The 17,867-nt window shown below is 43.4% G+C and overlaps 1 protein-coding gene across 1 annotated transcript in view; it reads right to left on the minus strand.

Moving 5' to 3' along the window:
- Positions 1-2,052: 2,052 nt before the first annotated feature.
- Positions 2,053-17,867, minus strand: part of ABCD4 (ATP binding cassette subfamily D member 4) — a 36,222-nt gene continuing 20,407 nt past the window's right edge. Inside the window, exon 19 of the mRNA XM_057732791.1 lies at positions 2,053-3,429. Within this exon, the coding sequence (XP_057588774.1) occupies positions 3,394-3,429 (36 nt within the window). The 3' untranslated portion in view covers positions 2,053-3,393. The remainder of the gene's footprint in view (positions 3,430-17,867) is intronic.

The following is a 17,867-nucleotide window of genomic DNA, read 5'->3' on the forward strand; positions in this document are numbered from 1 at the left end:
CTTCTTCCCCGTCTGCTGACGGGAGGACCTGTCCATGCTGACGGCCTCTCTGCAGCTGCCCCTTCCGCGCCCCGGCCAGGCACATGTCCCCCTCACCCCCATGGCATTTTCCTCTGCCGTCCCACCCACCTTTGCAGGGAATTCCTTCCAAGAGAAAGGCCTGAGACAGTGAGTTGGGATTTTAACTTCATATCAAAAGTTGCTTTCTTCTTCATTCCATTCATGAACCTTCCCCCCAGTTCTTCTTGTCTTTGTCTCCCATTGGTTTGAAGTGTTAGACTGTAGCCCCTGGTGTGTAAATAATGTATATAGAGTCAGAAGAAAGAAACTTGATATTGAAGTGTTTGAAATATGGAACTGTAATAACTTCTAGGTATTCGAAACCTGTGATTTCTGTGCCATTTTCTGTAAAGATACAAGTAAGAATAAAATTGATGTAAAAACGGCAGGAGAGGGATCCAGGAGTCCTCTGTGGGTGAGCATAGCATGTGTTTGTGTGTATGCGTAGCATAAGAAGTAAATCCATGAAGTCATGTTTAGGTCAAAATTACTAGATTCCTATTTTAAAATTACTCCAACTGTAGAGGCACAGTGGCCTGGCTTTCTCCACTAAGCTGACATCACCATTGGTCCCTGCAGTATGGGACCCTCCTCCAGTACAGGCGTAACTGAAATATCCCAGCTATCGAGCCCCTAAATTATTACCTCTAACTCCTTCCTGCTCCCTACACAACAGATTACATTGACCTTTCCCTCTGGTCCTTATAAACAACCCTAGTTCCTTCACATCTCAGGTGAAGCCCACAGCCCACCTAAGCCTCCAAGAGTACTGACATGCTTTCTTTTGCATATACATGTGCACTCAGATATCTCACCTCCAACTCAGACACAACAGCAGGTGGAAAAGGCAGAGGCATCTGGAGCTGAAAGTCAGGTAAACCTGTGCTAAATCCCTGGGAAAGAGGAGGATAAACAAGAGAAACAGCCTGAGGGAGACCGCCTGAGCGTGCTTGCGGACAGCTGTGCCCCTCTAACTTGATGATGTGTTGGGTGGAATTACAAGCTGAAAGAGCAGACAGAGTGGACTTGGATAGCTTCGAGTTGAGCTTTGGGCTCACGAAATCTCATAAGACTGTTTCAAATTGGCTCAGATGTGGAACTCCCTCCCAGAAGAGGTTTTTCTGGCAGCCTGTCATCAAACAAGAATGACAGGGGGTCGGCGGTCCCTGTATGCCAGATTGGGCCTGGCTACAACCCTCCTGGACCCGGGGCCTGGGGGGCACGTGTGGAAGATCTCTAACTTCTACGTGCTGAAGGGAAAGGCCCAAGAGCCTGGCTTCAGGTTCTGCCCACACAAGGCTCCCCGCTGCAGGTCTCACTGCCGCCCTGGCTCTAGGAGTGCCTCGTCCTCACCCCGCCCACCCCCCAACACTCCAGCAAATGCGCTGCCTCTCATCCTTCATGCCCCTGCCTCCCTGGAGCCTTCCTGACCCTCCAGGCAGAGTCTACAACTGCTGTTCTCTCATATGGCACTTGGGACATTCCTCCAGTAAGGCATTCTATGCACTGTGTTGTAATTTTTTACTTACAAGCGTATCTTCCCCACAAGACTAATGTCTTCAAGGGTGGGGTTGGCGTCTTATTCACCTTTTATCCCCAGGACCCATCAGAGCGTCACTCAACCCACTGTTGAATGAATAAATGAATGGAAGAATGAATGAATGTTTTCTCTGATCCATTTATTTAACAATTTTAAAACATTTATTGAGCATCTACTGTGTACCAGGTAGGGGGGCAAGGCACTGGGGACAGAGTGTGGGCACAGCAGTCCTATTTGGAGGGAAGTAAGATAGAAAATCGCAAGTGTCCTAAGGCTTCAGAGGCTCTAGATGAGGGACCATAAACGTGTATCCATGGGACTTGGGTCAAGGTGTTTAGCCTCTGAGCCTCCCCTGCGTTCTAAATTGAAATAGTAACATTGGCTCCTTCAGTCCCATACTGTCCCGAGGAAGAAGCAAGGACAGCGGCAAAGGTATCACCTGAGCATGAGAGGAGAGTGGCCTCACCCCGGCAGCCTCCTCAAGCTGGAGGTAGGGTGGTGGGAGAGGGGCTTGTCAGCTGCCCCAGCCCCAGTTAGATCTCAGGGACAAGTGGGACACTCAGAGGCTTGGGAGCTGCCAGAAATCCTCCTGGGCAACCACCCTAGGGGAGTTACCCTGGGAAGAGGCGTGCACTCTCTGCGGAGGGACATGCAAACAGGCCTCCTGTAATCAATAAGGGGAGAGGTTGTGATGCCGCAAAGGGGAAGACAGGACAGGAAAGGAAGGGCCTGAACAGCTGGGGCCCTGGGGTGTAGAACTAAGAGAAACCCTACTAGGTGCTGACTGCACCCCAGGAGGGCCTTCTGCCAGAGGATGCTGTGGAGCCTGGAGGGGAGATTTTATGCCATGCGCTGCAGGCCCAACGGGCTGCCGATAGGTGGCTGCGTGCGCCAAGAACAGCCAGAGAGTGATAAAAGGGCAGGAGGGACTGATTTATGAGGGCTGCCTGCAGCCGAGGAGCAGGTCTGGTGGGGATAATAGATGAGGAGTCTGGCTGGCCCGAGGGTGGCAGGTGGGGGTGGGGGGCTCCTGAGGCCCAGTCCTGTGGCCTGCAAATAAGGGGGCCATGATCTGGGGGGGGTCTCTGGGACCTGGTCCATCCAGCCTCCTGCACTCCCAGCTCACGGCGGGGCCTGGGGGTCTTCCCTCTGCTCCCACCAGAGTTGCAACACCTTGTTCCCTCAGGGTGTGGCTGGTTCATCAATTGTAGCGAAGGTACCATACTAGTGTAAGATGAAACTGGGTGAGGGCTTTACGAGAACTCTCTGTACTATTTTCATTGTTTTTCTATCCATCTAAAAATGTTGCGTAAATAATTTATTTTTAAAAAAATAACTAGTTTCTTTCCTTGAGGGAAAAAAACAGATGGCTCCTTTGGGTAAGAACAAGCTCCGAGGCTGCTCCTTTCCCTTCTCTTACCCCAGGGCTCTGCTTGCTGGGTGTCACAGTTCACGGCTCCCCAAGATCACAGTCTGGGGAGCTGAGACTGGATCAAGAGCGCTGGCCTCAACTGCTTCCGTCTCCTGGTGGTTCCTTGCCCCCTGTTTCTCCCTTGGGTCTCCCCCTTGTCCCCTCCTCCTGCCTGGCTGCTCCTGACTCGGCCACAGTGAAGTCTCTGTTTAGTCATGGCCGATCGGGCCCAGCCTGGTCTGCTGCAATAATTTCCCACTCGGACCAGCACCCCCAATACTAACTCTTCTCTGCGGTGGATGGCCTCCTCCCCTCCTTGACTCCTCACCTCTGAGCCAGGGCTCCCTGATTTATCTCCATGGCTCTGCTCCCAATACGTCCATCACAGGAAGGGGTCAGGAGCATGAGAGGCCTTCCACTGAAAAGAAGAATGGCACAAGCTGTCCTATGTGTCCACCGGGCGGATATTCCCCTCCCAGCCTCGCTTGGTCCTCGGGAGGCCAGAGAAAAAGTGGTGGACCACAGCGACCACAGTGGGTTCAGAGGTGAGAGGGAAGACGAGGAAAAGTTCTCCTGTTTCCGCCACACAGCCCAAGTGAGGGTAGACCGGGGCAGTTTTTACCTGCCCAGAAGTAGGAACAAATGAGGAAAAGCCAAATCCAGGCTCAACCAACAAAGCTTTGCAGTTAAGATGATAACACAAGAATTAAATATTTGGATACATTTATGAACAGGAAAATGTTAAGTGCTGTGCTGAATGGCAGTAGACACAGGAGAATGTTCAGAGGACAAGCGCATTCTCTCACAAAAATGCCTCTTTCTCCTCCTCTACTTGTTTGTCTTCACAATGCCCTCTGTTCAGGAGTCAATCCACCTATGGATTCCATGCAAGAGGAGCAAGAGCCCAGGAGGGGGTCAGACAGCACAAAATGTGGGAATAGACTCAGGAGCCAGGCAGATGGCCCTCCTTTATCTGGGGACCACTCCTATCTGACCACGAGGCCCTATTACCCAGGTATGACAGTTCCTGATGAGAAGAGTGCAGCCTGAAAGTGGGAAGAACATCGAAGTGGATCTGGAAGACCTGGTTTTAGATGCAGACTCGGCTACTTTCTTAACTTCCTCAAACATTGGTACAATTCATCGAAATAATTGCAACCGTGACAATGCCACACAGGAAATGATGAGGTGGTTTGCACTAAACTCTACTTCTTCTTGTCAGCTTTATTAAGTTTTTGCTGTTATATAAAAAAATTTCCCACCTTCTGCTAACTTCTTGAGTTAAATACATCTCATCATCTCTTTGTGTTTTTATTTTTTTATTTTTTAATATTTATTTATTTGATTGTGCTGGGTCTTAGTTGCAGCAGGCAGGCTCCTTAGTTGCGGTTTTCAGGCTCCTTAGTTGTGGCATGTGAACCCTTAGTTGTGGCATGTGAACTCTTAGTTGTGGCATGTGAACTCTTAGTTGTGGCATGCATGTGGCATCTAGTTCCCTAACCAGGGATTGAACCCAGACCTCCTGCCTTGGGAGCATGGAGTCTTAACAACTGTACCACTGGGGAAGTTCCTCACTCATTTTTTTCAAACTGAAGTAGAGTTAATTTACTGTGTATCTCATTCATTTTTAATCTTTCTTCTTTACTAAATACTTAAAATACTTAATATACTTAAGTATACTTAATACCCAAAATATTTTACTTAAAATATATTTCTAAATTTTACTACAGTTGCATTATAAAAGACTTACATGTAGAGTTTTTATTTTCAATTTTGCATATTTACAAAATTCCACTTTTTTACTCCTGAATATTTTGTGTTTTAAAATTTCCAAGTATATGGGATTATTGAGGAGGAAGAAATTATTGACTTCTAACTTTATTATATTATGATCAGAGGTCATTACTTTCATCCTCTGGATCTTTTGGTATACAGTGATACTTGGTTTAGACTAATATGTGGTTAATTTTTGTAAATATTCCATGTATGATTAAACATAATGCATGTGTTCTACATAACTATTAGTTGAGCAGTTCAAATATTTTATACTCTTCTGTTTTACTTAGTGACAGTGATATGTTAAAAAACCTTCCACACTGGTTGTGGATTTGCCAATTTCTCCTTGAAGTTCTACCTTTTGTTTTTGCTTTTGCTGACTTGTGGTATGTTATCTGCCTGTACATTTTGTAAGTTAATTTGACAAGCTTCTCTCTCTTTTTTCTGTAAGAATACTTGGATTTCTTAAGTGTTCTTTCTGGTCCTCACCTGGGCCTGGCCTTCTGTCCCTGCCTGGGCGTGTAACATGTGACTTCCTCATCTGCAGTCCCCTGCTGCTCCCACACCCCACTGCTGTTCTGGCCCTCACACCTGGGATTTCTCCTTCTGGCTTCCTAGTTCAGTCATGCATTAAACTTGTGTGTTGTAATTTATTCAGCTCTAGGTATCCTTAATCAGAATTTCTTCACAAGCCTAGTCCACCATTTTCCCAGAAGTTCCTTGTAAATTGTAAAGGGCTGTAAAATGTGAATAACATGATTACCTCTCAAGCCTTTGGCTTTTGTGCATCCTTCCCCACAGCTAATGGTCTCTGCCCCACCTGGTTCCCCATTCGGATACTTCCCCCAATCCTGACATCGGGTTATCTGCTCGCATTTGTTTCACTTGGTTCTTGTCAGCCCCCTCCAACCACTGGCACCTTCCTCTCCATTTCTGTCCTCTTTATCCAGAAATGTCAAGCAAGCAGTGGAAGAGGGAAGGATATGTGATGTGTGTTTGGTTAGGCAGAGAGCCAAGGAAACTTTAAATGGATTTTCTTCCAGTCCTTTGTTCTAGCTGGCTGCAGTTATGGCTGGAAGAATGGAGTTCTCTAGCGGGAGTGTAGGCCATATACCTGGCAGTCAGGTAGCAGTGGGAAGGACTTACTCTTTTACTAGTTACTTTTTTAACAACTATTAATTTTAAATTGTTAATTGTGATTTAAAAATTTTAAAATGAAGAGTTGACCACTTTGACTTAATTTTTTAAAATTAATTAATTAATTTATTTATTAGCTGAGTTGTGTGTTCATTGCTGTGCGCAGGCTTTCTCTAGCTGCATCTAAGCTGGGGCTACTCTTCATTGCGGTGCACAGGCTCCTTATTGCGGTGGCTTCTCTTGTTGCATGCGGGCTTCAGTAGTTGTGGCACACAGGCTTAGTTGCTTCGTGGCATGTGGGATCTTCCTGGAGCAGGGATCAAACCCATGTCCCCTGCATTGGCAGGCGGATTCTTAACTACTGCGCCACCTAGGAAGTCCCTGACTTAATTTTATTTATTTGTTTATTTATTGGCTGTGTTGGGTCTTCGTTGCTGTGCAGGAGTTTTCTCTAGTTGTGGCGAGCAGGGGCTACTCTTCATTGTGCTGCATGGGCTTCTCTTTATGGTGGCTTCTCTTGTTGCAGAGCATGAGTTCTAAGCATGTGGGCTTCAGTAATTGCGGCTCACGGGCTCTAGAGCACAGGCTCAGTAGTTGTGGTGCATGGGCTTAGTTGCTCCCCAACATGTGGGACCTTGCTGGACCAGGGCTTGAACCCGTGTCCCCTGCGTTGGCAGGAGGATTCTTAATCACTGTGCCACCAGGTCAATCCTGACCACTTTGACTTATTATTCTCTCTCCCTCTCAAACCACTTGAGAGTAAATTGAAGACATGCTGACCCATCACTCCTTAATACTTCTGTATTTGTTTTTTTTTAATGAGGCGACTCTCCCACATAGCCACTATACAACCAATAAAATGAAGAAATTGACACTGATTCAGTACCTCCATCTAATCCACAGAATGCTATTTGTGAACTGAAAAAGAAACACACAACCTGAAAGTGGAGAGTTACGTTTTATTCGGCATCCTTACTGAGGACTACAGCCCAGGAGACAGATAGCTCTGAGGACACGTGGCAAAGAGGTAAGGGAGCAGCCAGAATATATAGGAGTCTTTGCTGAAAAAACAAACAAACACGCACATAGTTGAACATCAAAAGATTACTGTTAATCGCAAAAACAGACATCTCAAGTTAATGATTTTAGTGATTTTCTGTGTACGGGAAGAGTCTTGGCTCATTGAAATTATTCCTTTGATGTGTATCTTAACTATCTAGAGCCAGTACCCTGTTTTTATCCATTTTGAATTCCCCTAAGGACACACCATGGGGTGGGGAGGTGGCAGGGTGGGGGGGGTTTGTGTGGCGTGGACCCCTGCAGTGATAGATGGCTCGATGATGGGCAACATTCTTTGTCCACAGCATTTCCCCTTGGCCATAAATTTGACAAAGGTTTGGGAGGCATTTCATGACCAATTTGTCCCAATGACCTAGGCTCATTCCTAGATCAGGTGAGAATTCTGTTGATAAGCTACTCAATGTGCTAATTTTTGGATTAGTCCCTGTTGATAACATAAAATCCTCTAGATCACCTGTCTTACTAGTCTATTATGATCCAGGAAATGTTTTTCCCTTGTTCCTTTTTTCTGTATCGAGTTGCACTATTACAATTATTCTATTTAGAGTTATATACATGATCAACTGCCTCAAGATGTTTAGCCATCATTAATTTTGCCAGAGGCCTGGCTACACACTGGGTAGTGTAAGAGAAAACAGTCTTACAAAATAGGGGAATTCCCTGGTGGTCCAGTGGTTAGGACTCTGAGATTCCACTGCAGCGGGTATAGGTTCGATCCCTGGTCTGGGAACCAAGATCCCTCAAGCCGCGCAGCAGGGGCCATAAATAAATAAATAAACAGAGTATAAATAATCTAAAAACGAGAGAGAACACATTTAAACAATAATTAGCATAACTAGTTGTAATCTGGTCTCAAGAAGCTATCAAGTCCACATGGGAGCCAGCTAGAGAAGCCAAATCCTGGAGGGATCAGGTAGAGAGAAAAAATTAAGTGTTTTGTCTTTCTTTACAAAAGTATACTTTATCAACTGATTGTAGGTCATAGTTAATGTAAGAGGAAAGGTATTCTGGAAAACAAAGATTAAAGGCCAGTGTGTTTCAGAAAAAAGTCATAAAATTATAAATCACATTTATCATTCAGCCCCACGTTCTTGTTGATCTGGATGAAGGCATAAAGTTTTCCTTCAGAGTTTTATAATTTCTTACCTAGTTCAGAGGTATGATCTAAAAGTCATCAGAGGACTTCCTAGGCGGCACAGTGGTTAAGAATTCACCTGCCAATGCAGCGGACACGGGTTCAAGCCCTGTTGTGGGAAGATTCCACATGCCATGGAGCAATTAAGCCCGTGTGCCACAACTATTGAGCCTGTGCTCTAGAGCCTGTGAGTCACAACTATTGAGCCCATGTGCCACAACTATTGAAGCCCACGTGCCTAGAGCCCGTGCTCCCCAACAAGAGAAGCCACTACAATGAGGAGCCTGTGTGCCGCAATGAAGAGTAGCCCCTGCTCTCAGCAACTAGAGAAAGCCTGTGTGCAGCAATGAAGACCCAGCACAGTCAATACAAAAATAAAAAAAATAATAAATTTAAATAAATAAATAAATAAATAAATAAATAAATAAAAGTCATCAGAAACTTAAATGGACAAAAAGTCCTTTTTATGAATCTTCTTAAAGATCTTCATTTTATAAAAGCAAAGTAAAATAATAATTGTCTATAAATGACAAAAGACTTAAAATGGCATGGTAACAATGCAACTCACAAGAAACTCGGATATTTCTGTGATATACAACATTTTTAGGTAATAACTAGAATTATGACTGATAACATTATACCAGGACATATTAGCATTTTAGGAATTCCATATAAATTTTGGAATATCTATATTAATGACCTTTACCCATACAGTATAACCTAAAAAGTTTAGGGCCATGTATTTGACAATGTTTTCCATGTATTTTGACATACTAAATAAACCTAATTAGTTAAATATCTCTCTTCAGGATGTTTCAAGGGCCCTTGGAAGTATCCCAAAGTTAGCTAGAGAGCAGAAGAATTTTATTTCGAATTTGACTTGGGGAAGTCTGTCAAAGATATCAGCAGGTTTTAAAACACTTGGTCAAATAGGATCTTTGGTCGCTGTGAAACAATACTTATTCATTCAACCTAAGTGACAATAAAAGATTTTTAAGGAAAATACAGATCATTTAGAAGGCAAAGAAACTCACAATCTGTTTTCAAAACTAGCTCAACATTCTAAGAAAACTTTGTTCTCTTAACATAAAAAACCAAACTCCAGTCCTGCACCAGCCCACCCTCAATAACAAAATTCATTTACCTAATTTAAGTTCAATCCAATCCAATCTCAGCCTGACCATGCATAAAATTCTTTCCTTAGGGTTCCCTTTCTACAAACCTTCCACAACTTTCTGTACCTATATTAGTTTATCCCTTATTTTTCTTTCCCATTTAGAAATAACCAGCTTTGGGACAAAACCACTTTTTTTCCCCTTAACAAAATGCATTTCCATTCCTCATACCTTCTTTTGCTGAAAACACACACCCTACTTTCCCTGCGTACTAAAATGTTTCTCTTAGTATCCCAGTAGCTTTAATTCATATATTACAATTTTAACCCTTAAAGACCTTAATCTCAGGGCTTCCCTGGTGGCACAGTGGCTAAGAATCCGCCTGCCAATGCAGGGGACACGGGTTCAATCCCTGGTCTGGGAAGATCCCACATGCCACGGAGCACCTAAGCCCATGTGCCACAACTACTGAGCCTGCGCTCTAGAGCCTGTGAGCCACAACTAATGAGCCCATATGCAACAACTACTGAAGTCCATGTGCCTAGAGCCTGTGCTCCGCAACTAGAGAAGCCACTGCAATGAGAAGCTCGTGCACCTCAATGAAGAGTAGCCCCCAATCACTGCAACTAGAGAAAGCCTGTATGTAGCAATGAACGCCCAACACAGCCAATAAATAAAAATAAATTAAAAAAAGGGAAAAAAAGAGCCAAAAAACAAACAAACAACAACAAAAAAGAAACCTTCATCTCTAGGGAAAACTGAAAAGCGAGTAATTGTGAACTCTTTGTCACCCCAGCATTTCCTGATGGGCAAACTCAGGAACATTCCATAACCTCTAGAAACATACGTCTTTCTCATAGCATAATTTCTTTCCTCATGTGGTACATGTGCCTAGTAAACCCAAACATCTTTAGTTTCCTTCTGGTAAGAAGACAAAAGTAGGCAAACTGTTTAGCAGTCAATTCGCCTGTATTTTATCTTATTTGAAATGATCTGAATAGTCAATGAATTCCATAATTTAACTTAGAAAAACTCTAAAGTTTCAAGTTACCAAAAATTTGAAGAAACTATTTTTTTTTTGGCTGGCTGTGAGGCATGCAGCTTATTAGTTCCCTGACCAGAGATTGAACCCCTGCCCCTGCAGTGGAAGTGCAGAGTCTTAATCACTCAACCACTAGCAAAGTCCCTTAAGAAATTATTTTTGGTAGACACACTGAAAACATAATTATTCCTAAATAAATAACTCATCTCACTTACCTGTATTTTATAATTTATGAAAATGTCATCATACCAAGTCAATTTTTCTTGCTGACAAATTCTACAAGAGAAATAACATGAATATATTGACCTTCAATAAACCAAGGTATAATAAAGGTATCATACTTAATGTTGATGTCTCCAAAGACAATTGAAACAAGTCTAAACTAACTTTAATACCACGTATTAATTTAATACTGAATATTTCCCAGATCACACGAACCTGAAATTCATTTTGGCCAGTTTCCTTTATATTTAGAAATATTTAATTTGTAAGCACTTACTTGTAAGTCAAATAGAGCTCTTTTATACTTTAATTTTCATAATACTATCTGGAGCACACATCATATGTGTAATGTACACACAGATATATAAATAGAAATAACTAGAGATTTCATAGCTTCACTTTAAAACTTAGTTATGAATCAGGTATTACAATATAAACTTCCTAGTTTATAAATAACAGTTGGAATACATTCAATTTATTTGTTCAGATGACAGACTTTACTATTTGTGGAAAAGACTTTTAAGATTTTTATTTGTCTTTGATAAATCTTTAAGGAGGCTATGAGGAGCCATTGCAACAGTTTGAGTTTAAAAAGTCCTTTTTCCCTTTTTTCCCTCTTTGGTTTTGGGTTCTATCTGGTAGACCTAATTAGTCTCAGTCTCAAGTTATTGTGGGCTGTATTTACATTTCTGATTTGTAGAGATTTGCAAGACAAAAACAGTTGCTTTTAATTCCCCAAAGAACAGGTCTGCCACCTAAAAGATATTAAAAGACCGATTTGCCCAACTACATTTTATTTAATTTGCTTTTTTTATGTCAGTGTGAAGATTCCAACTCAACTGAAAATCAAGAGATCTATGTTCTAGAACTTTAGGATTCAATTTATCATGTCTTCAAAAGTCTGTACAAAGCATTCAACAACGGCCCTCTTTCTGAGTGTACAAGTTAAACCCAGAGCAAAAAACCCTTTATTATTGTTTTTATTAGTCCCTGAATATTAGCTCCTAGTTTTTACTTCATATTGTGTGGACTCAGGTAACCCTATTGGTTTCCTTCAGTATGCTTAATATTGCTTGAGGGGCAGATTTATTTTGTGCCCTGTCTTATAATATCAGGCAGGGGAAGTATTCCCCACAGAGACACAACGTCTATCCCACAAAATAATTAGATGAAAGAGATGTAACCATCTTACATAAAGCCCATTTAAGTATACCAATTTTTAAAAATTTTCATCTCAACTGTATCAATTTTTTTTTTTTTTTTTTTTTTTTTTTGACACACGGGCTTAGTTGCTCCGTGGCATGTGGGATCTTCCTGGAGCAGGGCTTGAACCTGTGTCCTCTGCATTGGCAGGTGGATTCTCAACCACTGCACCACCTAGGAAGCCCCTCAACTGTATCAATTTTAATACCTTTAACTTTAGTTTACATTGGGACCCCATTAACCTGTCTTGGTTTTACAAAGAGTCCAGAAACCTTCTTTTTATCCTCCAGCCATTTTATCTATTTTTGTATAAAAGGCTTTCGGGTCCCCAGTGAGAGGTTGAGCCAAGGAACTCAGGCCTTTTTAGTCCCTCTTTTAACCTGATTAATTGGTCTAACTGTTGTCCCAAGCAATTGCTGGTCAAGTATCTCATTGTAATTTTCTTCCAGCATATATATATATGGGGTCCCTTTGGGTCATCCAACCTTAGGTAATGTTGTATCAAACTTCTGCTTTAATCCCATTAATGTCCATTTTATTTATCCATTTTTTTTTTGTCTGTGCCTCGAGGTACGCAGGAACTTAAGGTCTGCAACCAGGGATCGAACCCTCACCCCCTGCAGTGGAAGTTCAGGGTCTTAACCACTGGACCACTGGACTTCCACGGAAGTCCCCTATTTATCCTTTTTCTTAATAACCACCTAAAGATTTCTATCCTATGGGGATGAGTCCCTTTAAAATTTCCATCCTGTTGGGAAGAAGTCTCTTGACTTTCTCCTCAGCATTTTTTTTTTGCCTGTTAATCAACCAAATTAACATTAATTAACCTAATGTTTTTATTAGCTTCTGTAAGACCCACTGAAGGGAAGCTAAGACACAAATAAGGTTTCCCATTTAAACCGGTTTTTGTTTGTTTGTTTTAAACTAAGAGAGTTCTTAGGTTAGCTGCTTTAAACATATATTTTTTAATCCACTTTCTAACTTGTTTTTTCCATAGGTACCAATGAAATGGAGAGGTGTGGTTTCAGGGGGCTCTGAGCAGCCTGGTCCTTTATGTCTCAGTGCAGAAAGGATTCAGCGAGAGGCAAAGTAATAGATAAGAAGTGATTTATTAGAATAGGACGCTTGTAAGGCTTACAAGCCGGTGGGCAAGAGGGTGCCACCCCCAGAACTTAGTGGGCTACGGTTTTATAATGAAAGGAAAAGTGGGGAGGGGGAAAGGACCTTCTTTGTCTTTCTTGAGTTGATGTCATGCTTCCATCATCAGCTCTTCCTCCAGGTTGCACCGGGGAGTTTCTTGTCCCTACATGGTCAAGCCAGGACTGTAAAAATTACTTCAGGTCTCTGTACGATGAGCACCTTTCCATAAATTATTGTTTTCTCATGTGTGCAGAGAGCATGCCCTAGGGATCATTAACTTACTGAGCTCACTGGGCAGGATGTGGGTCTCATGCCACCATTGTTCTATTGTTTTGGGGCACATCTTGTGCTTGTGTCACATGGTTTTGTTGCTAAGCAAGGCTGCTTGGTTTTGTGGTTAAGCAGACCTGCTTTCTTGAGTGATCATTAGCTTACAGGGGTGCCCCATACTTTTTTCTATTTACAATCCCTTAGTGGGATTAACTATTTAACCACCTACTTTGTCCCTTTACTCTGTCCCTATCACCAATAAAACAGCCATTTATAATAATTGCTGTCTAAAAATTTACTAGTTTAGAAGTTTTTCCAACTTAGCGGATCCATTATCTGCCCATTGACGAGTAGTATCTTAGTAGGTACTCAAACCAATAAGATGCAAGAGGTGTCCCCACAAGAGAGTGCAGAGGGTGCAGCCTTCACAAGATTTAGGAAGCTTACTCCCCGAAATAGTCTAAGAAAGTGAAGGCCTTTGTTGTACAGGACACAGTGAAGGTTAAAATGACAACAGCCCCTGATAGTTGGTACCATCAGAAAAAGACTACTCAAAATCCCAGCCTATTTGACTGGCTGCCAAGTGTACTCCTTATGTGTACCTTCCAGATGGGAGAGAGCAAGCTCTTAAAACACAGGGGGGGAAATGCCTAAGATCAGGTAGAATATTTACGTCTCAAAAACACATGGAGAGAAATGCAAGTTTCCCTCCAGAAGTGCTTTTGTTCTTTTAAGGTCAGAGTTCTGAAAAGATATTTTATCAAGCCTTTTCTAGCTATGCACGCAAACAAATAAGAAAGGAATGTCAAAAGAACCCCCATTTGGCCATTTTTAGGGTGAGATTTCCTTTAATTCCAATTAATAAGCAAGAAACCTCTATGCATACATAATAAAGTCTTCCCAGTGTCTTTCAACTGAGGATAATCAGGTATCGCTTCTTGAAATTGTTTCAGGGAAAACCTACTTCCCCGTAAGGAGTTTAACACCAGTGAATAAAACTTAGGATCATTGGCCAATAATGGTAGATTCCAAACCCAGGAGAGACTCACCTAGATTTGTCTGGACTCTCTGAGGAGGCAGACGGGCTCGAGGTCTCTGCTGGTACCAAAGCTCTGGTTCCTCATAGAGTTCAGGCGAAGGACAGACGCTGAAACCAAGCAGGACCCTGTGGGGTCCTCTGGGTAGAAAAGCCTTTCTGTGTCCCCTGTTTCTTATCTGTAGGAAAAAAGGCTTCGGCCTCCTAGACCTTCACGGAGTTCAAAAGGCAGATTCAAACAGTTTCTAATTAGGGAAGTAAGGAAATGCAGAAACAAAGGAGGAGCAGTCAAGAAACAGTAGTGCTGGGGACTGACCTGGAAGTCCAGAGGTTAAGACTCTGTGCTCCCAGTGCAGGGGGCCCAGGTTGGATACCTGGTCAGGGAACTAGATCCCACAGACTGCAACTAAAAAGACCCCTCATGCCCCAACTGAAAAAAAAAAGAAGATCCCGCATGCCGCCATGAAGATCCTGTGTGCCACAACTAAGACCTGGTGCAGCCAAATAAATAAATAAGTAAATATTAAGAATAAATAACTAAAAAAAAAGAAAGAGACAATAGAGCAGCAATTAAAGCAGGATGCTGGTTCCTCCTCAAGGGATACATATAACAGTATCTTTGAGTTTTTCTGCCAGAACTAATGCCGCCACCCAGGTGGAGGATGGTAACTTCAGGCTGAGCACAAGATTCCTGGGACATCGCTCTGTTACCTCACCACAAACCAATCAGAAGAAAGTTGCACACCCTGCAGCCCTCAACCCACATTTTGCCTATAAAAACTTTTCCCTGAAAGTCATCAAGGAGTTTGGGGTTTTGAGCGTGAGCCGCCTGCCCTCCTTGCTTGGCCCTGTAATAACCTTTCTCTGCTCCAGACTCTGATGTTTTGGTTTGTTTAGTCTCATTGTGTGTTGGGCACATGAACTTGCATTTAGCAACAAAGTCTGCTCTGGATCCCTTTGTTGGTTTCCCAAACTGTCAATTGAAGGGAAAAAAGAAAAAAAGGCACAACTTAATAGTTGAGAGAAATGTTTTATTTGGGAACTTTACTGAGGACCAGGAGAAAGCCTCTCAGATAGCTGTGGAACTGTTCACAAAAAGTAAGGGAAGAGACAGGATACAAAGGAGTTTTGCTTAAAAGAAAAAAAGAGAAAAGAAAAAATGTAATCAAACATCAAAAGACTACTGCTAATTGCAAAAAACAGACATCTCAGGTTTTAGTGACTTTCTATGTATGGGAAGATGCAAGAGGAGCCTGGGCTCATTGAAATTATTCCTTTGATATGCATCTTAACTATCGAGGGCCAGCATCCTGTTTTTCTCTGCCCTGAATTTCTCTCAGGGTGCACTGCTGGGGGCGCTGCAGTGGCGACTGGCTTGATGGCGGGCAACATTTGTTGTTTCCTGAAATGGCAGACAACATTCTTTGTCCACGTGATCATTCCAATAATGTTCTTTATAAGCAGTGGATCCAATCCAGAACAATGCCTTTTTTTTTTCTTTTTGGCTGCATTGAGTCTTAGTTGCAGCATGTGGGATCTTTGTGGCAGTATGTGGGAGTTTTTTGTTGCAGTGCAAGGGCTCCACAGGGCACAGGCTCAGTAGTTCTGGCAAATGGGCTTAGCTGCCCCATGGTGTGTGGGATCTTAGTTCCCTGACCAGGGGTTGAGCCCTTGCATTGGAGGGCAGATTCTTAACCACTGGACCACCAGGGAAGTCCCCAGAACCACACATTGAATTTAGTTACTAAATCACTGTTATCTCTTCAATTGGGAACAGTCCTCAGTCTTTCCTGGCCTCCCATGAAACTTGATACTTTTGAATATTTCAGGCTAGTTTCTTTATAGAATGTCCTTGAGTTTTTCTGGTTGTATAACCTGAATCTAATCATGAGGAAATATCAGACACAGACGCACTACAACCCCATCCCAGCTCGGCCTGGCCTCCTGCTCCCTTCACCTGCAGGGGGTGGGGTGGGGGTCCCAGAACAGGAGGTGTGGTGGCAACCTGCACACGAGTCTGCCTTGAACTTCGGTCACGTGTGCTCAGCTGCACATGGGCCTAGGGCAGACTGCTCCCCTGCCCCTCAGGTACACAGTGTCATTGGGAAGATGTGACCACATGCGGCGTACAGAGAGTAAGGCAGCACCTCAGCACACAAGCTACAGGTTTAGGTGCCATGAGAGCCCTGGGAGTGTTACCCCAAAAACTGGGTTTGCCTCTTGGTGGGTGTCAGTCAAAACACACAACCAAGCTGAAGTGCAGGAGAAGTAAGGATTTATTACTTACAGCAGGTAAGCAGAACACCAGGGATCTTTCCCAAAGCAGTGTCTCCAGAAATAGCAAAATTGGGGAAATTTCAAGCTAAGGGTACATGCGTACTCATGAAAAAGCTTGGGTGGTTGACAGAGTCCAAGCTTTGGTTGAAGTCAGGAGAGTGAGGAAAGGTCAGCGTCATTCCTTAGGTTCCAGTTGATCTGGTGGTTAAGCACTGCAGGCTAATCTTTAGTACTGAAACAGAACTGGGAGTCTTTACAACTGATATGTCATCTTTGCTATTGTTACTTTTCTTGCCTGGTAACAGTCATTTGTTTCTGCGTTAAACATTTTTTTGTATTGAAGTATAGTTGATTTACAACGTTGTGTTAGTTTTAGGTGTAAAGTGATTCAGTTATCTATATATCTGTATCTGTATCTTCCTTTTCAGATTCCTTTCCATTATAGGCTGTTGCATGTTTCTTCATTCTTTTGTTCCCTTAAGATTATTAATTATTGAGACCTTTCAAGGACAAGCGTTGTGGTCAGGCTTAGATCACAAAATGGCTTAGGCCAAAAATGGCTTCTCATGTCAAAAAAGCCATGCTGGTTATTTCTCCAGGGACCCCTACACTATCAGGGTACAGGAAGACTGGGGCAGGAGGAGACTCCACGTGATTTCTCATCCATTAGATATTTACGGAGCCCCTACTGTGTGCCAGTTCTGTGTAATGAACAGAGCAGACACAACCCCTCCTGGCCCTTGTGGAGTTTACATTCCAGTGGGCAGGGGGGCCAGGGAAGACAGAGAAGTATGTCAGGCTTTCCTGAAGAAGCGGAGAGTTGGTCAATTATTTATTGAGAGCACCCTATGACTGAGGCTCTTAGCTAGCCCCCTGCTTGGTGACCAGGCCTGCTGTTGCCAGGACGGCCAGAGCTGGGTTAGGGATGGGATGGGGCAGGTCTTTGGAAGGGCAGAGCCAGGTATAGGAGCCCAGCTCCCTGCAAAGGAGCCATAGGAGGCAGTGTGGAAGGAAAGGCCAGGGCTCTGACTCTGCTGCCTGCCCTTCTACCCGAATGTCCTCTCCTCCATCTTAGGTAGCTGGCTGGACAGTACTCAGAGGATTCTGGTCAGCCTCCAGATTTGCCCTGCATGAAGCAGCTGGTGGCCTCCGTATATCATCTCAACCCACCCAACGTGGATCTGGAGTGTTGTGCTCATCTTGTCCAGAGCCAGCCCCAGTGCCAGCTGTAACACCAGATGCAGAGCTAGACATGGCTGTGGCACCAGCTCCAGCTGTAAACGTACAGCCAGAGCCAACTCTAGAGCTAAAACAAGTTCCAGTACCAGCTCCAGAGCTAGAGTCAGCTCCAAAGCTAGAGGCTGCACCAGCTCCAGGACAAACGTCAGCCATAGCACCAGTCCTAGTTCCAGCTTCAGAGCTA

This window comes from Hippopotamus amphibius, chromosome 4 (genome assembly GCF_030028045.1).
Source record: "Hippopotamus amphibius kiboko isolate mHipAmp2 chromosome 4, mHipAmp2.hap2, whole genome shotgun sequence".
NCBI classification, from domain to species: Eukaryota; Metazoa; Chordata; class Mammalia; order Artiodactyla; family Hippopotamidae; genus Hippopotamus; species Hippopotamus amphibius.